This window comes from Rhopilema esculentum, chromosome 17, assembly GCF_057945365.1.
Source record: "Rhopilema esculentum isolate cy_ngs chromosome 17, ASM5794536v1, whole genome shotgun sequence".
Taxonomy (NCBI): domain Eukaryota; kingdom Metazoa; phylum Cnidaria; class Scyphozoa; order Rhizostomeae; family Rhizostomatidae; genus Rhopilema; species Rhopilema esculentum.
In genome coordinates, this window is record NC_142831.1 from 4,304,872 (window position 1) to 4,331,685 (window position 26,814).

The 26,814-nt window shown below is 37.8% G+C and overlaps 2 protein-coding genes across 3 annotated transcripts in view; one reads left to right on the forward strand and one right to left on the reverse strand.

Moving 5' to 3' along the window:
* Positions 1-15,318, forward strand: part of LOC135681695 (catalase) — a 28,184-nt gene extending 12,866 nt beyond the window's left edge. The window contains exons 12-13 of one of the 2 annotated variants that reach the window (XM_065196275.2): positions 712-786; positions 14,654-15,318. In XM_065196275.2, coding sequence (XP_065052347.1) covers positions 712-786; positions 14,654-14,677 — 99 coding nt within the window. In that variant the 3' untranslated portion in view covers positions 14,678-15,318. Of the gene's footprint in view, positions 1-711; positions 787-12,738; positions 13,839-14,653 lie in introns of those variants that run through there. The other variant, XM_065196281.2, reaches the window with a different exon arrangement.
* A 1,104-nt stretch (positions 15,319-16,422) lies between these two features.
* LOC135681707 (uncharacterized) lies at positions 16,423-24,647 on the reverse strand. Its single transcript, XM_065196295.2, has 9 exons — positions 24,490-24,647; positions 23,567-23,672; positions 22,519-22,755; positions 20,333-20,527; positions 19,174-19,283; positions 18,570-18,628; positions 18,337-18,378; positions 17,479-17,621; positions 16,423-17,260 (listed from the first exon to the last, which is right to left on the reverse strand). The coding sequence occupies exons 2-9, from the start codon at positions 23,652-23,654 to the stop codon at positions 16,755-16,757; spliced, it is 1,380 nt and encodes a 459-aa protein (XP_065052367.1). The 5' UTR covers positions 23,655-23,672; positions 24,490-24,647; the 3' UTR covers positions 16,423-16,754.
* Between the last annotated feature and the right edge of the window lie 2,167 nt (positions 24,648-26,814).

Genomic DNA, 26,814 nt, shown 5'->3' on the forward strand with positions numbered 1-26,814 from the left:
TGGGTGTGCAGTACAAAATCTAATATGATCGATTCAAAGCGTTGAAGATGTTTAAGATAATGGTAGCAACGTTTCGCCACCAGTTTACCAAGAGAGAAGTTCCAAGGACAGGAAGTTTCAAAACTATTAACTATAAGAATTGAATAAGACGGCCTATGAAAATAACAGATTTGCATTAACCAAGAAATCCTAATTGGAGGAGACTCGGAGAACTCCGATTTGAGTTCTTCGAGCCTCCTCGTAGCATCGAGGTCGCTGTGCATGCACAGCTCATTACGTTCTGACTAGAGATGTATTCCTATTGGCTATTCCAACTCGCTCTTGACAGCTATAAATCAAAAAAGAAGTATATCAACCCCCACACACCCATTCCTATCAGTTTTTTCCGAGCGCCAGTTTCAAGAACTTCTCATTTCTGTCTTTCATCACCTCTATGATTCATTTAAGATGTCCTTTTCAGCTATTTTGCCTTTTTTCTCCTTTTGGCTCTTGTTTCTTTTGCCCCTTGGATTTTTTTGCCATAAGGACAATTTGGTCTACACCATTTCAGCCCTCTGTTGCTCGTGTGCTCTTTGGCTTTTTGTAATTTTTGCTCTTTAGCTTCTCAGATCTTCGATGCTTGGCGATTTGCTTTGTGTCACTGTGCATTTAAATTTAATCCAAAATCAAAAGGAATCAGCAGCAACTCAAGTAATTTATATCCTTTTTCAGGTGGCAAATTTCTCAGCTGTCCACCCAGATTATGGTAAACGCATCGAGGCTAAATTGGCTGCATACAAATCCAAGGTAACATAAATATATTTTGTTTTCGCCCTTGGCATACATGCTATATTTTAGCAATGTCAGTGTAAGCAGCCACTTAACCTTAGTCTCAGTACAGACTTGCATATAAAACGTTTTTATGAGAGACCTGTAATGAAAGTGCAACGCTATTTGTGGCACCATTTGAAGCAACAGTGCTCGCTAAAAGAGTTGGAACTTCCTCATTATCCTTGTTTACTCAATATCTCCCCCTCCTTTAAACAATGTTGGATTCAAAGTAGAAATGAAGGGAAAGGAAGATAGGAATGGAATGGATTCGCCTCAGCTGTTTAGCGAAATAATCATTTGCTATTTTTATCATTGTTTAACGGGAAATAAGGATTTATCTGCTTGGAATACGAAAACAGTTTGTTTATTCCAACTTTTTTTTCGGGGCCATTGAAAAGACGATAGGTTGAAGAGGCTAATGTTTATAAAAGTGTGCAATTGGCTTGTGGTTCAGCTATAACGGAGAAGGAAAAATCGTGTAAGTTGGAGCGGGTTTTAGGAACGAGGGACAAGTGCATATTGGAAACAGGTTTCTGATGCAGTGTTAATGTAGAGTCCAGAAAGGGAGAGGCGAGGTAGTTAATAAACAATAAAGTGGTAATGTTACCACACTCAGGTTATGCTTTTTTCGTTATTTTATGAGGGGCTTTTTAGAATTTCTAACTCTGAGCCCGGTGGAAGGGTGAGCAATGTTTTGGTGCAGATGAGCTGCTGTCAAGTTTGTTTTTAATATAATGTGAAGACGGCAAACGCTGCTATGCGGGATTTTTTTCGGTGCAAATAGATGTACATAACGTTTCTGCGAGTCGCTATTTAGTTTCGCCAAGTTTTGATTGAAAATGATAGGCTTGATGCTCGTTGCTGTAAACTGAAAGATTGCTATACTGTTATCATGGCTGTATGCCTGGCTATATCCGGTTTGAAGCAGGCTTTTATCGGTAATGTCTAGACGAATCCGCACATTTCTCATCCAGACTAGTGTCGACCTTATTAACTACGAAAGGTCTTCAGATTGAAGTAATATTCTATGATGCTTTTGATAAAGATAAGGAAACCAAGGAAGGGCAAAGAGAGCTGCTTGTCCTCATTCCTTATGATTCTACTTCGTTACTGCCATGTTTGAATTGTTACCCGGAAAGATGGCTGCAGCCCTGAACTGTCAATGTAAAGATTTCAACCCACCCTCTAAATTCAATGTTGATATTTCTGCTATTAAAGTCATATCCACAACTACTTTTAATGTTAGGGGGGGGGGGGGGTTGAAGGTTGGGCTGTACTTTTAGGATTCAGTCTCAACAGCTGTGTCCAAGATTTTAACTTTGGAACCGCCTAGAGGAAGGTGACAGTGTGATTTAGCACTTCCTGATAGATAATAGAATCATGTATATTCTAAAGGCATTTGTTGTAGAAGTTTAAATTACGTGTTTAAGACATCCGTTAAGTGAATATCTAACTATGCTGTAAATTTTTTATAATAGGTTTATATAGAAAGTAAGCAGACACGCGAGTCGTTTGGTTGTAATCAGGGTGAGCGCCATCAGCCATTCCTGTTTTCCACCTGGTCAATTTGCAGATATGAATCTCTAGAAGATCCTTAGTCCCGATTATTCAGCATGTCTTGTTGATATGAGCTGGGTCAATGGCGACAGTTGATGTAAAATCTCGAAATTATGAGCAGAACGGATGCGAGATTGATTTAATTTTAAACGCCTGCGTCAATATATGTGACAAGCAAGCAGCTATCAATTTTTGACCTTCTAATAAAACAATAATATACGAGCATTTGCGTCTAGAGAGCAGGCTCAACAGTATTATTATTATTATTTTTATTATTATTATTATTATTATTATTATTATTATTTTTATTATTATTATTATTATTATTATTATTATTATTATTATTATTATATATTATATATTATTATTATAATTATTATATTATTATATTATTATTATTAAAATATAAACAGCTTGGCTTCTCTCCCCACGACGAAAATGATCGCATGTTCCAACCAGTGCATTGGTTCCAATTTGCTGATGATGCTACGGTTGTTACTAGTGGTGTAAAGGAGAACCAGCTCCTGTTAAACTGCTTTACAAGATGGTGTCAGTGGGCAAACTTTGGAATAAGGGTGGATAAATGTGTCACCTTTGGCATTAAGAAATACTCAACAAGATCTCTTCAGTTCCAGCCAAAGCTTTTCGTGAACAACCAAAGCGTGCCTGTTGTTAAAAATGGAGAATCTTTCAAATACCTTGGCCGCTTCTTTGACTTCGAAATGACCAATGGCAGTCATAAAGAAAAACTGCTATCATTGTTTCCCAGCCTTCTGAAAGAAATTGATGACTTGCCTCTGCATCCCGAAAATAAACTTCTATTGTACCACAGATATGTATTGTCCAAAGTTTCTTGGCACTTCACTGTTGCAGACCTATCGAAGACCTGGGTCATTGAGAACCTCGATAATCTTGTCTCTAAATACATTCGCCAGTGGCTTGATCTTCCCATAAGTGCTACTTTAACTAGTATAGTTCTTTCTAAAAATCAGTATGGTCTCGATCTTCAGCTACCTTCTGTCAAATTCACTCAATGCCAAACTGTTTCACGCAATGCCCTCCGAACTTCTCCTAACACAAACATTCAAGCTTTATGGAAAAACACCAATAGTGGGATGAATCTGCAATACGACATTTACCGTAAAACCAAAGATGTACTGAAAACAGTAAAATCAGACAGTAGAGAGCGCTTGGCACACCAATTACTATCCCAGGGTGCTATTATTTCATTTCTGTTGGACCACTCTCTTAAAAAGCTCAATGGTGTTTGGTCTGTTGTGCAGAACAACTTACCCACGAACATTTTCAACTTCACCATCAAATACCTGAACAATACTCTCCCTACGCGGAAAAATCTAAGCCTTTGGAACCTAAGCCAATCATCTGATTGCGAATTCTGCCTTCTTCCCGAAACTTTACTCCATGTCGTTGCAGGCTGCAAAGTTTATCTCGAACAAGGTCGTTATACCTGGCGTCATAATTCTGCTCTAAATTTTCTTGCTACCTCCTTGAAAGCAATAGAGGGATCCTCTCTTTTTGCCGATATACCTGGCTTCTCCTCACCATCCATCATAACTGGAGACAATCTGCGCCCAGATCTACTTCTGCGTACTTTATGTTTTGGAACTAACGATAGGATTTGAAACTAACCTTAACTGCAATGCAGAGAGGAAACGTTTAAAATATGCTCGCCTTGTCTCAGATCTAAGACCAAGGTTCAAATCTGTCATATTTGTAAATCTCTCCATCAGCTCTCTTGGCATCTTCGGCGACTCATGCAGCTCATTCCTTGAAATGTGTGACTCTCTTTCCATCGAAGATCAACACAAACGATATCTCATTTCTAAGCTTTCTACGATATCCATTCGTACCACCTATTAAATTGTTGCTGTAGGAACAAAACATGGACTAACCCAGAGCTACTCCCCTTTTAACATTTTTTTTTCTTTTCTGTTTACTACGATGTAATAGTTTTTATTTTGTAAACACAGGCTAGCCAGTTACAAATTACCTTGTAATAGTGAGATTTGTAATTGTAGTTTTAACAGGAATTCAAAATGAAAAGTTTCCATTATTATTATTATTATTATTATTATTATTATTATTATACGATACGTCTCCCGTCTCTTACGTAGCAAACTTGCTAAGAAGACGTCTACTATCACTTCCTGCGAAACACTTGACCATGATCTTTCTATTTCTAAAAATTTCTGGGGTTATGTTAAACGCTTTCTACAAAAGAAACCTTCCCTTCTTCCATCGTTCTCGCTAGAGCGTTGCAAACAATTCTTTATAGAAACACTCTCTGCTAAGCATCCAAACAAACAGTTTCCCATTCCATCTTGGATTCCTTCCTTCAGTAATCCTACTCATCCTTTTCATTCAGATCCTCCTCCGTACCAAAAGATAACCTCCATTATCCGTCGCATGAAATCCTCTTGCTCTCCTTGTCCAATTGACAAAATATCAGTGATTTGCTTCAAACGCTGTCCTTATCTTCGCTCTTTCTTAACTGATTTGATTCGCTTAATCTGGTTATCTGGACATGTCCCATCGGAATGGAAAAAAGCTTGCACTATATTAATACACAAAAAAGGAGATACAGAGGATCCCTCAAACTTCAGACCTATCACTCTCCAATCGGTCCCACTAAAAATCTTCACATCTTGCCTCCGAGATTCTGTATTTGATTTTCTCAAGCAAAATAGTTTCATAGAACATCAGATTCAAAAAGGTTTTACCCATCAGATATCGGGTACACTAGAACATACTGCGATGATGAGCCATATAATAGACAAAGCTCGAATAAAACAACGGTCTCTAGTCATAACATTATTGGATCTAAAAAATGCCTTCGGAGAGGTTCATCACAATCTAATCAAATCTGTTCTGTCTTATCACCACGTACCAGAAAACATCCAGTCCCTGATTTCTAGTCTCTACATAAATTTTAAAACCTCTATTATCACAGATAAATTTGTTACCCCTGCTATTCCTGTTAAACGTGGAGTTCTTCAAGGTGATTGCCTAAGTCCCCTTCTATTTAACATGTGCTTTAACACTTTCATTCAATACATAAAGGCAGAAAAATTCAAACAACTTGGTTTCTCTCCCCATAGCCAACCAGACTGTATGTTTACCCCAGAGCACTGGTTTCAGTTCGCAGACGATGCTGCAGTCATTACAAATGGGGAGAAAGAAAACCAGCTACTCTTAAACTGCTTTACAAGATGGTGTCAATGGTCTAACATGATTATAAGAGTAGACAAATGCACAACCTTTGGTATTAAAAAATTCTCAACACGCTCCCTACAATATCAGCCAAAGCTCTTCATCAATAATGAAATGGTCCCTCCTGTCATAACTGGAGAGTCTTTTAAGTATCTTGGGCGCCACTTCGACTTTAATATGAGCAACCAAGAACATATGTCTAAGCTCAGTTCCATCTTCACAGAACTCCTAACGCAAATTGATTCTTTACCTCTCCATCCAAAGAATAAGCTGCTTCTTTATAACAGCTATCTTCTCTCACAAGTTTCGTGGCACCTCACAGTAGCCGATCTATCAAAAACCTGGATCGTCGAAAACCTTGATAATCAAGTTTCTGCATTTATCCGCCGTTGGCTCGATTTACCCATAAGTGCTACTTTAAGGTTACGGTAAACGTTTTCTGGATGAAAACATCATTTTTTCGATTTTTTCACATTAAAGTAGCCGAACTTTCAAGGCGCACAATGATACCAAATTTGAAACAAACAGAAATTTTGAAAGTGGAAAAAATCCCATGTAAACGAAGGTTTCCATAATTTCTTTATCAAAACTTTTAGTTGAGGCCTGAAAATCTCTTGACCTGTTAAGCCGATTATCGTTGCTTTGCGGTTGTGGTCGCATGTCTCATTTACAATATCGCATGGCACATCCATGTATCCCATGTACAGCCGTGTTTATTTAAACAGGCTTATTGATCTTAAATCTTCAAGTGACTTGACCCGGATTACACTGTGGTTTACGAGTGTATCTTGCAAGTGCGATCAGTAAAATCCCGTTTTCTCCGGACTCGAAATTCCTCTAAATGCAGGTACGAAAAAGCTATTATGTACCCAAGGAACCAATCGAATGGCTCGAAAATTTGCACACGGCCAGGGCAGACGTTGGGCAAACAAAGTGTGTCTCAAAATTTTTTTATTTTCTCTGGTCCGTCTTTTATACCCAAATACAGCTGCGGGAGGGTGGAAAAATTATTTGCCAATTTTTGACAGGGTATAGTTTCTAGAAGAGGAGGAATTTAAAAAATCTGAGACACACTTTGGTAGCTAAGGACCTGCACTTCCTGCTGGTCTAAGTCAGATTTTGTTACCTCAAACGCAAGGGTACATAATAGCTTTTGAAGATGGTACACTTTTTGACCAGTAAATTCGCATGGAAAATAACATTTAACATTATTTGCCAATAACTTTTATCTGGCTAGATACGCCATAATCTTGTGCATCGAATGATATATAGTTTATCCAGATTCGTTGAGCCGTTTGGCCTTTAGGAAGGAAAAATCAATTTTCGTGTTCAAAACGTTTACCGTAACCTTAAGTGGCATTATTCTGTCAAAAAACCAGTTCGGTCTTAACTTGATTCTTCCTTCTGTTAAATTCATGCAGTGTCAAACTGTTTGTCGTAATGCACTGAAATCCTCTCCCAACCAAAACATCCAATCTTTGTGGAAAAATACCAGCCAGAGCATGAACATCCAGTATGATGTTTACAGGAATACTAGAGAAGTATTGAAGGCTGTTAGATCAGAACATAAAGAGCGCCTTCAAAACCATCTTGTATCTCAAGGTACCGTTCTTTCCTTCATCTTTGACCACTCTCTTCCTATAGCCTCTAAAATATGGACCACGGTTCAAAGCAACATGCCCAAGAACATTTACAGTTTTACTATCAAATATCTTAGCAACTCCCTTGCCACGCGAAAAAACCTATCTAAATGGAACATTACTCAGTCGTCCGATTGCTCTTTTTGCCATATGCCAGAAACGTTACTTCACATTGTTGCAGGCTGCAAAACATACCTCGAAGAAGGCCGTTACACATGGCGCCATAACTCTGCATTGAACTTCCTAGCACAATCTTTAAAAGCTATACCTAATTGCTCTCTTTACGCAGATCTTTCAGATTATCTCTCACCCTCTATCATAACAGGAGACTCTTCCCGTCCTGATCTACTTCTTGTCACTTCTGACCTTCGCCTTTTCATGCTCGAGCTTACAGTAGGATACGAAACTAACTTGGATGTTAATGCTAACCGCAAAAGAGAGAAATACTCGCATCTCATTCACAGCCTAAGCTCAGCCTATTCTTCTAACATGTTTGGTTATCTTTCGATCAGTTCCCTAGGTACCTTTGGTCTCTCCTGCTCCTCTTTCATCGACATGTGCAACGCTCTAGATATCAGCGAGAATCATCTCCGCTTCATGATCTCCAAACTATCCAACTTAACTATCCGTACTACCTATTACATTTTCTGCCGCAGAAATAAATCTTGGAATAATCCTGAACTTCTTCAGTTCTAACGATCTCTGCTACTGACGACTTCTAAAACAAACAATGACGAACATACTTTTTCCTTTTTTTTTTTTTTTTTTTTTTTTTTTAATTGTAGTTTTAATTGAATTGAAAATGAAAAGTTTCCATTATTATGACGAACCACGAACCACGGAGACTTTATTTGTCGTGGAATTATTGGTGACTGGATTAAAGTTGCAAAGATATTATCGGGGATATTTTACCAAAACAACAAGTTCTTGGCCAAGAGGGTGAATGGGTCGCAGTGGAGCGTGAACTTTTTGAAATTTGTTTGCCGTGGTTTGCGACTGTTCCCAAGGGATGACAATTATTGCATAAATAACGCTGTGGATAGAATTGAGTACATAAGTAAACAATTGAAATACATTAACAATACAATCATACCATTCTTTTCGTCAAAAAGAAGAGGGAATAACAATAGCGACGAAGTATCAAAGGAAAAGCTGACCTGTTTGTGGTTACAGCGAAGGAAGAAGGCGATAGCTGTAATAAGGAACAACGGCTATTGGCCTAACATCGAGAATGCTATAATTTCAGTGCAACGGAATGAGGATTATTACGCTCAGTCGAGCAAATGTGCTGATTCTAATGGCTTTGAAGGTGTTGTACCTCCATTCTTTGATCGTGAGGAGGCATTGGCATCTGTGAATTATGGTCATTTTTTCAGCTATGATGAGATTGAATCTACTGTGAAAGGCTGCCCCAGTGGGAAGAGTTGTGGTGCCGATGGGGTTACTTACGAGGACATGAAGGAAATGTTTAGCGAAAATGGGTATGTTTTTGTGAATATCTTGAACGTTGTGCTTGTAAATTTGCGAATACCAACATCATGGAAAAAGTCAATTGTTCAGCGAATCCCCAAGAAGAATTTTAGTATCAATGATTTGTCAACGCTTAGGGATGTATCTCTTTTACCCACTTGTTACAAGGTGTTTTCGAAAGCAATCTGTAAACGAATCACCCCACACATATTCAATGAGATTGCTTTTTGGCAGCGTGCCTTCCTGCCCGATCGTGACAGACAGGAATTGATTTTTAGTTTGAAAGCCGCAATGGATGATTTCAGACACTTAAGTACAAAGTTTTGTGCAGTTTTTGTGGATTTTGCGGATGCGTTTGGGAGCATTGAGCATAGTTTCCTTTTTGAAACTCTCCGGGAATTTGACATTCCTTTGATTTATTGTTGCTTGGTCGAAGATCTATACCGTTACTCTTCGTTTTCTGTGATTTGTGGGTTTGAATTGAGTAAAGAGTTCAATATAATCAGAGGAACAAAGACAGGTGACCCTTTGAGTGCACTTTTATTCATATTGGTGATTGACAGAGTATGCAAGCCTATGGTAAGAGAGGCTGTTATCAGGCAGGGTATCGAAGATGAAAGAAGGATTAATCCATGTCCATTGCAAGCTTTTGCGGATGATGTTGTTGTTGTCAGTTATGACGTAACGATTATAAATGAGATGTTTGATATCGGACAAGTTGCCATGAAGATAGCAGGTTTAGAAGTGAAACCCAGTAAATGTGCAGTTATGTATGCAAGGAGGTCTGGGAATAACTGGTACAAAGGCAAGGCAGATAAAAAGCCAACTGTGTCAATTCAAGGAAATGTCATCGAAGTTTATCCCCGTGACAAGTCCTATAAGTATCTTGGAAAGTCTCTCTCACTTTCCGGCGAAGATGCTGTGCAAGTGTATGAAGTTATAGAAAGTTATAAAGATTTATTGGAAAAAATAACAAGCTGCAAATTGCCCCTTGCTCTAAAGGCTAGTGCTTTAAATAACTTGGCTCTCGCGAAGATTCTCCACCATTTTTACAATACAAGGTTTACAGAGGAGCAGTTGGAACTCATGGAAAAGTCCTTGGTGAAGGCAGTTCGAAATATGTACGATTTGTATGAAACAACAACACAGCTCATCATCTTCTTACCACGCGAGCACGGAGGGATTGGAGTTAAGCGTGTGTCAGATGTGTATAGGTCAACAAGGGTTGCATTTCTCATTAAGATGTTGAATCATCCCCAATTACAGTTCAAGAACATTGCACGTCAATCCCTTAATTTGGATATGGAAAAACGGAAAGTTGCTTCAACAGATAATGATATGAACTTCCTTGGGTTTGAGATTAGTGAAGACGGCTACCTGAATAGTCGTACCAAATTTGGGTGTCAATCAGATTGGCCAGATCTTCTGAGATATGCTAGAAAGCTAGATGTTTCCATTGAGTTCAGGCAAGGAAAGGCTGGAGTAATTATTAATGGTGAATTTTTTGATGAAGGTGCTCCACTTCAGAAGTTGCTATTCAAACAGACAGTTAATCGAGATTTGCAAAAAGCAAAGCAATTGTCAGTTCAAGGCCCCTTTCTCTGCATGACTGATGTTCAGTTGAAATCCTCCCATTCAATTTTTTACAACTGGAAAGTAAGTGATTTACTGGTGAAGTTTGCAATAAAAGCACGGTTGAGTCTACTTCCAACAAACTTCACAAAGAATGTATGGAATCGTGATAATGACCCTTCTTGCCCCTTTTGCCATCAGCACACGGAAAGTGTCGCACATCTGATGAATGGATGTAGAGAGTTTCACAACTTTTATAGTCGACGTCACAATCGAATTGCTGACAAAATATTTGAGGTGATCTCAGGAAGTATAAGTGGTTTCCAGTTTCATGCAAACAAACTTGCAGAATCAATAATAACGGAATATGGTGATGAATTACAGCGTATTACGCATCGTAAACCTGACATCATTATCATTGACAATCAGTCACGTAAATGCATTATCTTAGAGGTGACTGTCTGCTACGATCTGTATTTTGAGCAAGCACTGAACACCAAAGAGAAACGGTATCAGCCGCTGTGCAGTCTGCTGCAGTCGTTAGGTTGGGAGGTGGATTTGAAAGTGCTTTGCTTTGGCTCACTTGGTTGGATCAAAAAGGATGTTTGGACTGTTATGAGATCATTGTCAGTAGATAAGTTGATTGTAAAGAGCACATTACAGTGGTGCTCGGTATCAAATTTGATAATGGCCAACTATATATGGAGACACAGGGTTAAGAAGTTATTCATGTGAGTCTATTTTCTCTCGGCCCTTGCGTATGATCAGATACAATAAGTTCTATATTACATTTTCACATTGAATGACTTCTAAATCTTGTGTCTCACAGTTTATATGAAGTGATTATGTATGTGGTGGATAACACAAGCCTAGTAGACATACCTTTTATGTTAACTGAGCTTTTAGCTCGGACACTAGGGCAAATACGAATTTATTATTATTATTATTATTATTATTATTATTATTTTTACAGGATACCCAATTCAAAATTTACATATTTATGAATAAATGCAATAAATTCTGTTCTCACAAGGACCGTAAGTTTGCCCCTATGGAGAAGAAACAAATTGTAGAGATTCCTATCTGTTATTTGAGCGGCCGGAAAACAGGAATTCCGCATTGTGCTCACCTTGATTTGCACCAGAAAACTCTTGCACCTGCTTCTTTTCTAAACAGGCTCCTATGTGATTATCGCTATGTTATCAAGGTAGGTAAACAGTCGCTTGGCCGAACCCCCAAATATGACTTCTAAACCTTCAAAGTTACCTTTAACATTTTATACATCTACTAAATGAATTTTATCTAACAGCACCGGAAAATTAGGATTTCAAAATAAGAATTAGATAAAATGTACTTGGGTTGTTGCCAGGTTAGTTAACACCGTTTTATCAAAGGAAATTAACAAGCCTCAACTGGCACCTTCAATCGCGTAGCACGAAGCAGCCTTTCCTTTACAACTCAAAGCAAAATTATTATGTAAACAGCCAATTTAAAGTTTGCTATAGAGTACCGAAGTGATGACGTAAAAAATCTATTTTTAGAATTTATTAATTTTGATCCAAGAACCTGAAAGAGCATCATGAATTGCAAATTCAGTCTAAGGCATTACGAATTGGCTGAGATATGGCCACTTGAGCATAGGTTCTTGCCCCATCAAACCTCTGTAATTTGGTCTTGGTTCATAACTTTACGAACAAGGCCAGAATAACAGTACCCTGGGTTCCAGAGCGTCAGTGTGTCCCACACTCTCCCGCAACCCCCTATTTCCTCGACGCTCTATTTCCTCGACACTGACGCTCTGGAAGCCAGGCCAGAATAACAGTAATCCGTTAGCAAAACGAAATCTTTCATTGGTGATATACCACCCAATTTTAAACATATCTAGCAGATAATGCATATTGAGAGGTATTTGATGCCTTTCTTTCACATTATCTGGCCAAAATTGAGATTTTCTAAAAATAGATTTTTGATGACGTCACACTTCGGTACTCTATTTGACCAGTTGATTGCAGTGAATCCGCGGCCGAATCCGCGGCTTGTCGCGTAAATAGGAAGGCTAACCACTGTTTCAAGGAGTTAACCTAAATCGTGAACATTTTTTTGGAGGTACAGAACTTGAAAATGGCTTTGAAAAAAGCAAAGATTTTATAACATTGTGGCTAAAAGCTAACAACTTATTCTTATTCTTATTCTGACCCTGATTCTGACATTTTTGCGCTGAGGAGTGTCAGACGAAAAAGTTTTAGCTAATATGTTGTAAAATGTTTGCTTTTTTCAAAGCCATTTTGAACCTAAATCATTAAAACGAGGCTTCAGCAGTTAGCTAATGCTTAATATTAAAATTTTAGTAACAAACCTGGACCTATTTAACGTGACTTTGACCTCTGCAGATGAATTACCTAAAACTTGTTTTGGTACATTGCATGTAAAGTGATTTATTTTACTCTTTCTTCTGCAGTAAGATCAAAGAAATGAAATGGGTTTTGCACTGATACCATATGACGTCATAGCTGCAAATAGTCATTTGATTTACTTCGAAAACTTGACAACGAAGGCTAATAGGAATATTATCAAGCACATATTACTTTTTGAGCACGAAGCCTTTTATTAGAGTTGTATGTATCTGCATTCTAATCTATGCGAAAACTGACATGTCTGGATGAGAAACCCTTGTTTTATGCGCCCCAATCATTATACCTTTGTTTTTAACCCCCCCCCCCCAAATGTTTTAAACACGATTTTGTAGGATAAATTTTCATTGTCTTTTTATTTTAGAGAAATATATCCTTTTTTAACCACGAAAAACGAAATTAGGATCTAAGATTTACTAGCAAGAGGTCGACTAGCTCATAATTTGTAGCACCCACAATTATTTTACGATTTGAATCATTATGAAATATGGAATATAAGGAATGACTGCCGCGGACAACCTACAAAAGAACTATGAAATATCTAGCGAGGCATTTAAACCATGCTTTACATGAAAATGTCTTTTGAACAATCCCGGCTGAAGAACTATGCAATATCTAGCTTTTTTGTAGCATTTAAACCATGCTTCACGTAGAAGTTATTTGAACCATCTGCATAAATTTTCTTTGCTTTTTCCGTGGCAGATGCATGCTGGCCCATGCATTGTCACATTGTAATGCAAATCCCGAGTTTCCACATGTTTAGAAATCTTTATCAAAACCGTCACTTTGATAAAACTTTTCCGACGCAAAAATTTTGGCCTTGAATGCTAATCCTCGCGTCTTTATCGTTATTAAAGACCATTTTTAACTTTTTTAACACACGCTTTCGATCTAATTAATATAATCTAAATTGTATTATAAATGATGATTTTACATTCCCAGAATTTTTTGGTTATAATATTTAGAAATGCACAAATTAGTATCCTTGTATTCATTATTTTTCGTTTTTGCTTGTAACCAAATATTACAGACACATATCTCGTCGGATTGATATATACTTGAAAAGCTTTATGAATTGTAACCTGATTGATTCACCAATCGTGCGATTAAATGATGATTTAATTAAAATTAATCAGAGTTAATTTAACGAGGGGCTTTTGCATTGACTGTTACTCCTGAGTTTATTATTGACTGTAATTCATATTTTTGGTCTCGTGTGCCACGCTTTCTCGTGGTTCTCTTGCATTTGCGTTGCTCGTTTATTGGTATTGCGAAGTATTCTTGGCCTCCGGGGAATTTGTTAAGTAATGCTAGGGCAACATTTATGGCGCATTTATGGTTACTTAATGAGTTGGAGTTCCTGATGTAGCAACTTCTTATTTCAAGTGTGTATCTGGAAATATATTTATGTTAAAATTCATATATCTGACAGTAATATGTTTTATAACTGTGGGCTGCGAATGATTTAAATGTATGAGTTAGCAATTTTATGCTCACAGCCCGTAATCATTGCCCTTTTTGCTTTGTTTTCCCCAGAAGGTTTTCGAAGTTTAAGGAATTCTGCGGATAAATGATCTTAGACTTTGGATAAAATTGTTAGGAATAGATTGGGTTTTCATTGCAGTGGCTATTGAAGGTTCTTAAAAACCAGAATCCCCCCCCCCCCCCCCCTATGATACAATTCACAGCTATTTTAGGGGGAATGGAATTCTCAGCTCTAAATATTAAAGTATGGTCTAAGCATCATTTATTACTCGCATTCTCTATGGATGCTTCATTGCAGATCAAGCAAATGTATAGGCCACAGGGAAGTGATATAGAGATATAAATCCTCCTTTCATTCTAACACCATGCCTTCCCTTTGGTTTATTTTCTGCGATATGTTAGAAATTTTTAATAAGCAGAGGAGTCTCTTAACCATTTCCCGATTTTTTCGTAATCCATTTATTTGTTTCAATGTAGACATCCATGGCCTCAAACCTCTGAATACGTCAACGGAATTGATTTGGAACCAACACGTCATTACAGATTAGATGGTTTGTTACCATTTTTGGACATGTGTGAATGAATTTTGATTCAACTTTTAATAAATCGAACAAATTTAGCTTTTCCTTGACAGATTTTCCTGATATTTTACCTGTGTATTAAAGTGCGAAGCTAGAAAATAGAGAATATATACGCAAGGGCAATTTGGAGTGCCTAAATTTTAAACAGATTCCTTAAATGCTAACTCTGCTGATTTTACGGCACAGATAAATTTTTTAAGTATCCCTCCCCCTCGTGGGGAATTTAAATGGAATTTGAGGAGTTATCATAAAATTTTGCCCTCTGAAACAATATCATGAGGTTAGTAAGAGTTGATTTCTAATTTTTGGTAATGTTCCTGGTTGCCAAAGAAGATAGGTAGAAAATTTCGATGGGCAGGCCCGAATTTTCCTCAAATTATAACCCCAGAGCCCCGTTAGAAAATGTTAAAGCTGCTCTTACTATTGCGATTGTTTTTAGTTCAGTTTATCATTTTGTTACTGAAAATGTAAAGTTGTTTTAATGTGTTCAAATGTGACATAGCAATAGTGTGTTCAAAAGCTTGAATCGTCTAATGCATCCCAAGAATTTTTAATGCTGAATTATCGTGTGTTTATGCCTTTGGTCTAAGCATAGGCTTCATCTACCTGTAATACTATGAGCTACACCACTGAAGAAATATCAGTTTTGCTGTAAAGCATCATAAATAAATTTCTCGTGGAACATCTAATATTTGCAACTCTGTACTCAAACGTTTCGTGGTTCTTCACTCTTGTTCCACCCCAGTGTTGGGGTGTTGGGCCTCACCAGTGCTTTTGCACTAGAGATGTTGGTTTTTAGGTATTAGGAGATCTATGGTATTTAACAACATTGAAGCATTGCTTTTCATATTAGGGAGATAATTAGTTATTCACCCTGTCAAAAATTGTTATTAACCGTGGTGATCTAAAACACATCCTCAAAGAGAACTCGCAACTGCCCCTTATTCAATTATCGCAAGAAAAGTCCCTCCCCCCCCCCCCCGTATTTTGAAAGTTTTGACAGCCTTGCTTCCTGTCATTGTTACATACATGCTCGTACAAATACATCATGGTCGTAAGAATACCTTTGCAAAAGGACGGTCTGTGGGGACTAGTATTGCTGCAGTTAACGTCAGGAGAAAGATCTCTCCCCTTGATATTTTCTTTGCTTTTAGATAAGCGTTATTCCATAGGTATCGCTTTCTTGTCAAATTCCATATTCAAGACAGCACCTTAATTTGGCTACTTTATCTGGAACTCATGGACCAAAATTTGAATACAGCATGTTTTTTAAAAAGTGTTAAAGGCATTGAGTCATGATTTTCATGAATGCCATGCTATTGGTTGACCTGGAACTGGTCACATGAACTCACCTGTACTGATTGACAAAACAATTTCGATCAATAGCAAGTTGTCAACAACGGATGCAAGTATCACATGAAACACCAGCGATCACGCCGAAACCAAATGACCCCCTATAGAGAGGGCCTATTTACCATGACTCAATGCCTTTAAGATTTTTCTTCTGCTTTCAATATGCCCATGATATCCCCCTTAATCACTTGGTCCCATAAATTTCGCCCTAGAGTGACCATTGCTCTATTCTCCGCCTGGTCTAAATATCTAAAACTTTATTTCGCAGTTTCAAATGCAAAGAGAAGTAGTACCGCAATAGAGGGAAATACGGACATGTAACAAATAACTATTAACAAACTTTCAAGACCTATCCAGCTAAGTCATAGTATAATACAAATTTTACTTTTATAAGAAAACATTCCTTTAAAAATATTTGTTAGGAAGACTGTAAAAATCTTTATAAGCATATAATTTTAGTACCAAGTAGAAAATTCACATTATATCCACAATCAAGTTTCTTTGGCACTCTACAGCAATTCTGTAAAGTTGTCCTCTGCCAATTGATTCACGACTCCGGATCTTAGGCCCATCGAGCCTTTTAACGCTGACCATTGGCCATTATAGCTCCGGTTTAATATTCCTTATATCCGGTTTTTTCTGGCTTATTTACCACATCCTGCTGCTCCACAACCGGCTGCTGGGGCTGCTGGTGCCTGATATTGTGTTTGAAAAGCGGCTGGGTATGGAGCTTGGTATGGAGGTGGGTATGCCACTGGTTGGTACTGAGTGGCTGCACTTGCCTGGTATGATGCAGGGTACGATGGTGCACTGTATGAGTTGCAGCAAGTATTTGGGCATTGAGGACCGCAGAATGTGCTGCAGATTGGTGGGCAGGCTGATTGTACCTGAGCTGGTGCAGGCATAGGGGCATAGTTAGGGTATGGGGCTGGCTGTGGTGGTGGTGGTTGATATGCTGGTGGTGCAGGAGGTGGTGGTGGTGGTGGGGGAGGGGGTGGAGGTGGTACGGGGGCTGGAGCGGGTGCAGGTGCAATTGCATGCATGTCAACTGGCATGAAGGTGTGCACTGTGCAGCATCCTTGATCGCAGTATGAATAGCACTGTATGCGGCAGTCTGGAGTGCAGACGCGTCCCTTTGGCTCAGCAGTATCTGCAAGTTAAAGGGACTCAACATTCAGCAGGGAATTGCAACAACGTCTACAGTACAACTAAAGAGCGGAACGTTGTTCTATTGGCTCACGAAACTTCGTTTGGGAAAAGCCTGCAGTTTGTTCTCAATCTATCTTAACAACTTAGTCAATGCTTTTTGCGCTAAAATCCCATTTGTTTTCTAATTGAAGCTGGGCATCACGATAAAATGGTACTCACAAGCTCTGATGAACTTCTTTGAAACTGGGTGTGTATCTAACTTTCCGTCCTTGATCTCGTCTGAGAGTTTCCTCAAATGCGTTCCAAATGAATGGAATCGAACGTAGAAGTCCGCAACGACGCCTGGCAGTGGCGCCTTGACACTGAAATAATGAAAAATAATAAATCGAACTTAGAATATTTTCTTACAAAAGTTGTCACTGTTTTTCAACGGCAATGATTGGTATAAACACTGGACAGGAGATATTAACAGGTAAGATATAATTTTTAACCTTCATCAATTCTTCATGAATCTTAAAGTTACGATATGGGAAGAAGTGCTTTTTCTCTGCATTATATTCTAAAAGCGCTATTTGGTATTTTCGTTGCATTTATAAAAGATTGTACAACTCCCCTTATATTCTGTGACGCATCAATACCTCGACGGCGTATCAATAAATTATGTGGCGTATCAATATGTCTAACGAGGATTTTTCTTCTCAAAGTCCGAGGCAGAATAATTAGATAAACGTGTCTAAAAGTAGTGGATTGGCGTTTGGCTATTTTACCCTTGCTTGAGACGTCAGAAAATGATACTATTTTACATTTTCTATGAAATGAAAAACTTTCATCAACTGATCATTTTCTTAAGTTATGTTACCCGGCAAAAACCATGTCTCCGTTCAAAACAGCGACGCTTCATAATTCGTTTTAGTTGACGCAAAGATCGAATTTAATAATTGCTTCTTCCTTTATTTAGACTCATTTGTTATTCACAATATTACAATCATTGATGCTGACCATGTTATTAGCCTAAATTCATCATTGCTTTGCCCTTTTCTGTTTTAGAAATCTAAAGATGTTTGGGTGTAAACTTACGTCTCCCTTCTCTCTGCTGCTTTCTTCTGGTCTTGGCTGTCACTTTTTAAGACAAAAAGATATCTGGTAAGTGATGCATTGCATGTTTAACTTTTATCTTATATGAACAAAGATGTTTCAGTCAAGCAATCTTTGCTTTCGTAGAATTGTTTGAAATATGTCTGCTTTGAATAAGAGGATCAAAATCAAAACAAGATGACTAAATTTTGTGTGACAAATTTTGTTTTCTATACCTGAAGCCTATAAGGACGACTTGCTTGAAAGTTTCCTCGCCTTCGTAGACTTTTTCAATCTGAAAATAAGTAAAATGTAAAGGTAAGGCACAGTTAAGGTACAGCGAAGGCAAATGTAAGATTGTCAAGAGAGATATGTTTGCGAAGCAGGTATCAAGAGTCCATACAAAGTACTGATTGCATGGCTTATGCTTGTGAGGAAGATTACACTCTTTTTATAAGAACAATTAGATTGAAGTTCAGGCTGGCTGTTCTTTTTTAGAAAACCCGAGGCCGGATCCCTAATTTGCTCTTAAATTATTAGGGTGCAAGCAGTTCAATTGCTAGCTATTGCGCTCTAAAGATGTGTTCAGGCCCCGTTTGCCGACAAAGTGAGTGAGTGAAACATTCTTAGATAATAGAAGGGTAGTGATAATAAAAGGATTTCATTCACCACACCAAAGCTACGGCCTTTTTTATTGTTTACATTGAAAGTTTTGTCAGTGTTTGCTAACTAGCCGAAAGGAGACTTGGATGGACACGCTGCTAGTAAACGATAAACTTTTGAAGAAAACTCGAGTATTTCTCGGTGATTTCACCAAAGTTCAAAAACAAAATTTCTCACAGCTGTCAGCAGCATCTGTTTTGTTCGCTCATAAACTGGATTGACTGTGATTTGAAGGTCATCTGTCCATTTTTCTGCTGTGAATCTGATTGCAACATGGAATGTTGTAGCTGTGAAAAAGTATCATGTTTAGTCACTTACAATGTTTTCCTCCAAGATACAAGTTACTCATGCAAAAACATGAAATACTTCTAAGGAAATCTTTCCGAAAATAAAATAATCGCAGGGAGAGTTACTAAGAGACAAAAAAATAAAACGAATTTCGCTGGGGAAGGATCAGGCCTATAGAATCTCAAATAAATGAGCAATTCTAGGAAAGAAATTGAAGTGGACTAGAGAATTTGAAGAGAAAGCTTCAAAATATTTGAAGGATTGACTTGCTTTTACTAACTTCGCAGATGCCGTAATTTAGGCCTCTTTTGTAACGAAGCATACAAGAATGAAAATAAATAAAAACGATAATTCAGTTTCTCTTCATCTTCGATATTCCCCTACTTAACTTTATAACGTCTTCTGCTACCTGTCCACCCTATATTTCCCCTTCAATTCTCTTTCTATCTTTTCTCTCACTCAAAGCAACAATAACTATCGTTTCAGATCCTCATTACTAACATTCTCACACCATCAACAAGGAGCTATAAATGATCTTTTGGCAAGAAACATTTTAGTCTGTGTCACATTGTGATAGAATTGAAAAATTTTGTTATATATCTCTGATACGAATACCGTGTTTCCTCTAAAGAGCGCGGCGGCGTTTATTACAAAATCCGACTCCTGGATGCGGCGCTTAATAGAGGGCGGCGTTTGCTATTGAAAAGTTTGTCAAATGAGAAATGACAAGAAAATTGCGATGAAAAAAGATAAAAACAGAACTTTTTTCTATTTACTAAAAACACGTTAAAATTATATATTAAACAAAATATTGTGTGAGAATTTATTTAAAGTTCACAAATATAAGGTGCTCAATAGAGGGCGGCGTTTATCAGAGGGCGGCGTTAATGAGAGGAAATACGGTACATTAATATTCTAGGAAAATATGACCTTCGAAGAATAAGCCAGATAAACTTGAGTACTTCGTAACGTTATGAAGTACCATAAAGCATTCCATAACAATCGTCGGAATTTGAGGAAAAGTTCAGTCAAATTGTACACGACTTACCGTTCATATTCCTTGTGTTATTTGCTGAGTTCTCAACATCACCTTCCACTTCTGGAACTGGAGGAACCTTTGTTGGACCTACAGATGGTGCTGCAGTTGTGACAACGGTTGGGCCAGCTGTGGTAACAACCGCTGTAGAGCCAGGGGCAGTTGTCACTGGCACTGTTGTGGGTTTTGGGGCCTCAGTAACTGGTGCTAGAAGAAAAGAAAAACAAAAATAAAGTTTTGATGTGTCAAAGTTGCTACAATGAAAATAACTTTCCGTGTCATAGAAGATCATGAGGTGTTTTACAGAAGACAAGAAAGACAGGACAACACAACACAACACGACACAACACGACACAACACAGCATAACACAAGACAGGGACAACATAACACAGTATAACACAAGACAGGCACAACACAACACAGCATTACACAAGACAGGCACAATATATAAGGAAGAGAAGAGAGGTTATAAGGTTATACTCAGGGGCGTAACTTGGCCAATAGTTTTGGGGGGGTGAAAAGGGTTTCTGCCCTGCAAAACTGAGTGGTGCCCTGCAGACCTCGTAGCAAAGGTTTGTCTATAGGTTACCAGTGAAAGCTTTACCAGTGTACACTGGTCTTTACCAAGGACAAACTTCTAAGCAATAAAAACAAACTTGTAACTTCATTGCCTATGAAATTTCTATTTCTCTACGTGAGCGTAAATTGTTTTTTTATATTCACTTTATTTAATGTTGGTTAGCAAAATTAAGCTAATAAACAGCTAATTGGGGGGGGGGGAGGGTACATGATGTAGAAAGCGCAACGAAATTTATCCCAGTGGGGCTAAGAGTCGAGTTTAGTGAGGTAGGAGGACCCACCGTGTGGGTCCGACGTGACAAATTTTTTCTGAAAGTATACCTTGTAAAAGGGCTAAAAAGCATCTTTCAGACAAAAATTTAGCAAAATACTATTGTGCTAAAAGAACTGATTGTTTATTGAAAATATTATTGTTTATTGGGAAAAATAGGGAGGGGGATGTCATGCTAAAACTGTAGTGTTAGACGTTGGGGAAGGAAAGAAACGGCAACCTTTCATTTCAGATTGCACGTAGTTGTGAATGACAGAGGAAGATGTTGTTTTGATTGGGAGAATTTTATTTCCTGAACAGAAATGTGCAGTTTCTTGCATCGAGAAGGCCATGTTTACACATCCAAAATTAAAACATTGCAATGATACAGAAAATGATTTACTGAATTAATGCAAATAAAAGAAAAATAATAAAAATATACGTGAAAAAGTTAGCAATTAGATGAAACAAAATTGGTATCTTAACGATTTATTATGTTTTTTAGTTCATGCACTGTTAAAAAGTAATTGTAAAAATGATAAAAAAATTCCTATCTTGACCAAAGTGAGGGACTTCAGCCCCTTATCACCCCCCCCCCCCAGTGACGCCGTGCTTGTCATGAAAATAATTTACAACTTAAATTAATTTGCATGACTCAACCTTGCCCTCATAAACATATGCATCAATCATTGCATCCATTGGTTATGACTTTCGGTAAGAAATGCTTTCGCTTTGCAAATAACGAACTTTAGAGGTGGCATTTCTGCGTGGCAATAAAGCTCTTCTTGGCGCCCTGCGAAATCTTCGATTGCCCTGCGAAATCGACTATTTTTTGGATTGGGGGGGTGTGACACCCCCCCCCCCACACCCTCCCGGTAGTTTCGCCCCTGGTTATACTTTTGGGATCAATAGAAAGAAGAGAATATATAATAGGAGAAAGAAGAAGAAGGTGAATTAAAGAAGATAGAGTGGAATAAAAGCATAGGGGGAGATGAAGGAAGAGAGAAAGTAAAAATAAATGAATTTGATGTGAAAGAGAAGAAGATTGAAATGGATGCAAAGAGGAAGAAGAAGTCGGTTAAGAAAACAGATGAAAACGGAGGAAAAAAGAACGATAAAAGCAATGAATGGCTCTGGGACATAAGGAGAGAGGTGAGGACTGAAAGACAGAAGGGGGAGAGGATACAAATGAGGCAAAAGAAGAAAAAATTGAAATGCTAAATAAAACAAGGAAGGCAATGAACACAGCATTGTTGAAAGAATTAAACAATGATTGCTGCAGATGAAGATCAACAACAGTGGGAGAAACAAAAAAAAGATTGATTTTTGATATCCTGAACCATTGACTATGTGCTTCCCCTCTCTTACCTGTTGTTACTGGTGCCTTTGAAGGCTCTGTTGCTGCTGTTGTTACAACTGCTGGCGTGGTTGGTTTGATTGGTGCTGTTGTTGTTGCAACAGTTTTCTCTGGAGCTTTTGTTGTCACCTGACGTTCTTCTCCGCTTTTTTGGTCGTTTTTCTTTGGTTTAGGACCGTCATCTTTCTTCTTGTTTACTGCCACTTTGTCTCTTTTGTCAGCGGCTGCCGTATCGTCGCCTTCCTTGACTAGGTAGAAAAGGAATATTTTAAACGCTATGTTATTCTGGCTTTCTTTGCAATTGTTAAACCAGTCTTCTCGAGTCATCTCATCAGTTAACATTTCATCTTTTACTTCATGGTATTCAAAACCTTGTTATCTTACACTGTGACTGACATTTGAATGATAGAAAAATGACATGAGATATGAAAAACAATTTTTTCAAATATACCTGAGCATGTCAAGGTGAATATGGAAAACGTTTGATTGTTTCTTATCATCCATTCTTCCTTTTTTTCTACCAGGTAATTATCGCCTCAATATTCCTACTTGTACACAATTGACCTCGGGGTAAACCTGGTACTTTTCATATTTTCCGTTTTCTTTTCGTCTATGATATTTTTGTAATTGTCTTAGTACGTACAAACTTTTTACCCCATAACGCCTGTTCCATTCTCAGAACTTGTAAACATTAAAACACTTCACCCTCCTCTTGTCTCTCAGATCCATATCTTTATTCCAAACTGAAACCAACAAACCTGATCTCACCTCGCTCTCTCTCTCTCTCTCTCTCTCTCTCTCTCTCTCTCTCTCTCTCTCTCTCTCTCTCTCTCTCTCTCTCTCTCTCTCTCTCTCTCTCTCTCTCTCTCTCTCTCTCTCTCTCTCTCTCTCTCTCTCTCTCTCTCTATCTCTTCTTATCTTCTCCCTCCGTTCCCTTGTAAAGGCTTCGCTATAGCCCCCCCCCCCCCCCTAGCATTTCCTGAATTAAACATCATCTAAGAAATGCAAAACTTACGTTCTAGATATGATAGGTTTAAACCGTGAGTATGATATACCTACCATTGTTTTCGTCGTCTAAAGGCCGACTACGTCCATGTTCGAACGAAACGAAAAGTAAAAACCCTAGTAATATAAACGACAACTTCATTGTTGAGGTTTTTTGAATCTGCAAAGAAATAGGAAATTTATCATTGACATACCAGGTCTAGATTAAATACAGCAAAATTTCTATATAAAACTGTTACTTTAGATAAAGAAAAAATGAGAAATTGCGTTATCAACCGTTTTTTTACAATGTTTACTTGCTAATCAAATGTCGATTGAGTTAGGCCTAGCCAAACCAAGTGAGATTATTAACTGGCTTAAACAGCTATTTGCGTGAATTTATTTGCTGTAAAAGTTATTTACTAAAAGAACAAAAATGGATCTGCCATGATCCATTTTGAGAGATGTCGAACCCTTCATTTGTATACTATCTTTAAATGCTGTGTAACCATAAAAAGCCAAAGCATTCTAAAACAATATAACATGCGTTCCTGGAACTGAGGCATGTCTGAGATAATTTCGTTATCTTTCTGCATAAACTAAATGATACGTTTCTTATAACGCGCACGAAAACAGTAAACAGTGTCGCCATTTCTCGCAAATGTTACTTCCCGGGATAGATTAGCATGTGAGAGAGTCGCATTTTTGTAATTTCACTGCGGTCAAAAATTCCTTAAAGTTCCTGGAAAGTAATAAGTTGTGCAAATGAAAATTCACAGGTAGAAATGTGAACGTAATTGATAGTACAATATGGCGTTGAAGGTTTTGCAAATTCAGTAACGACAGAGATTTCGACTCTTTTAGTTAATAAACTTTTAACGCAATGCATCGTAATATTCTGCAAAACATCGAAAGCCTCGTAACAGGCCTTGCGACGTCGCAACCGATGTCTCCTAATTTGCAGAAAAAGTAACAGAGTTATATGCAAGCATACTTACCCCTAAATACCAGTACAACGATATTATTTTTCCTGTACTTCAGGCGAGATAATGTATCAAACTTTACAAAAAATCGAAGCAAAATTGCGAACCCTGGTTTGCAGAAACGCTTGCCAACCGCGTCCAGATCGTTCTGCTTCGTTTGAGTGCGATCATGTGATCTGACCTTGACCTCATAAATTATGCAGGTGAAAATGCATAAGCCTCTGAAACAAGAAGAGCCCTGAATAGGTTGGTAATTGTCGTAATCTATTTCGGGGTAAAGGTTAAGACAAGAGGAATTTCGCAAACGGCGTAACTCTTTTTGTTAATCGCGAATCGAGGCCTTCCGTGGATGCGTCGATTCGCGGCTTTTTGTTTGTTTACGCCACTTAGCGAGCTTGTTTATCGCTGGGTCGAAACAGCAATCGGTACCTCTTTTGCAAAGGTTTTTGTTTGCACATTAAGAGAATAACATTCAGAACACTCAAGGAAAAGAAATATGTCTATGATTTAGTGTATTTTGCATTTTTGGAAGGAATTTCGATGTTAATTTGCACGAGCGATTAAATTAGTTCGGATAAATGAAAAAATTTGAAGTTTTCGAATTCGCAAGATTTCTGTTGGTGTTTCGAATTTATAATAGTTTGGCTGTAAAATATTCCTTCAGATATCTTGCTTATTACACAATTGTATTCGAAATTGCAAATATTTTTTATCTTTTTGATAACTAATATGGTATCAACTATCAGATTTGGACCGGAAACAACCATTTGAAACTCTGACAAAACAACAATATTTGATCATTAATACAACTAAATATATTGTCTTTGTCAGTATCTCTTAGAGATAAATGGTTTCTAGAATTCTGCGAATTAGTACTGGGCAATCAGCACCATTTTAATGTTTTTTTAAATTTAATTGTGTAGATCTCAGATTAGGGTAGTTCTCAGAATATTTTTCACTAGCTCTATTTTATTGTTAAAGAATTATCCAATGCTTTCAATTTCATGCGCTCAGTCGAACTGCATATACCCTAACGGTACAGTTTGGAGAGAGTAGAAATCGGACGACGTATCATGCCGGCGTAGTTAAATATATTCGGTTTTAGACTTGTAAGATAGTAAAAAATCGTCTTTTTCCAGATAGATTGTCGGAATAATTTTTAGCTGATAGCACATCTAAATATTGTTGATAGCACATCTGATTTTCAGGCACAACTTGTCTGCAGCCAACAGAAAGTCATGAAAAACAAAACATTTAAAGTGAATCTGGCGATGTAAACGTCAGAATTATGATCACTGATGGCTTGGGCATATTGTCGAATTCGATTTTGATCATCATTACTATTGGAGCGATCGAGTCCTGGGAATTGGGTGGTGCCCAGTCTTTCTCCCGTCGACCACTGCGTTGACATGTCTTTTGTGATAAATCGCTTCAGCACATGACCTCAAGGGTTATTTAGTTGGCTATTCTGGCTGAGTGTGTAGTAAGCACGTTTTTGTTACGAAAATCACATACATAATCTCACAAATGGATTTTCTCTATGCTCCGACCTAGACTTTACAACAATTACTAACTTTATCAAAAGATAAAGCTGTATTTGATATCTTGCGCTGCAACAAACATAAAGATCATTTTGATATCAGAGTAGTAGTGAGAGAAAAAATTATGTAATTTGGGATAAGCACTTTATTTTCTGACAAGAAGAGCATCATTTTTTTAGGATCAAACATCAATGAGATTAGGAATCAGTTGCTTAAAACAATACTTAAACCGTCTGATTTGTCGTTTTTGATTTTTTCGTATTCGATTTAAGTCGCGCTCGATTTATGTCGTCTTTGATTTATGTCCTATTCGAGTAAAGACGCACTCGATTTATGTCGTATTGGACAAAATTTTATTTTGTTTGCAATATTACGATGTTACAGCGTAACTATCAAGACTTGCAACAAGGCAAAGTGCTACGACAGAAATTGCTTTCAGGCACAACTTGTCTGCAGCAAAGATCTTCAGGCACCTGACACAGCTAATACTGAAATATATTTTCTAAAGTTAAATATTTCTATAAACATCTCAGCTTTTGCTTTACGTCTCTTGGTATCTTTATAGCTTATCTATTTCTTAAAGGCATTGAGTCATTATAAAATGAATTGGGTATACCCCCAAGTGCCAAAATCCGCTGAGTCTTGATTTTCATGACTGCGATGCTATTGGTTGACCTGGAACTGGTCACATGAACATACCTCGTACTGATTGACAAAACAATTTCCATCAATAGCAAGTTGTCAACAACGGATGCCAATATCACGTGAAACAGCAGCGATCACGCCGAAACCAAATGAC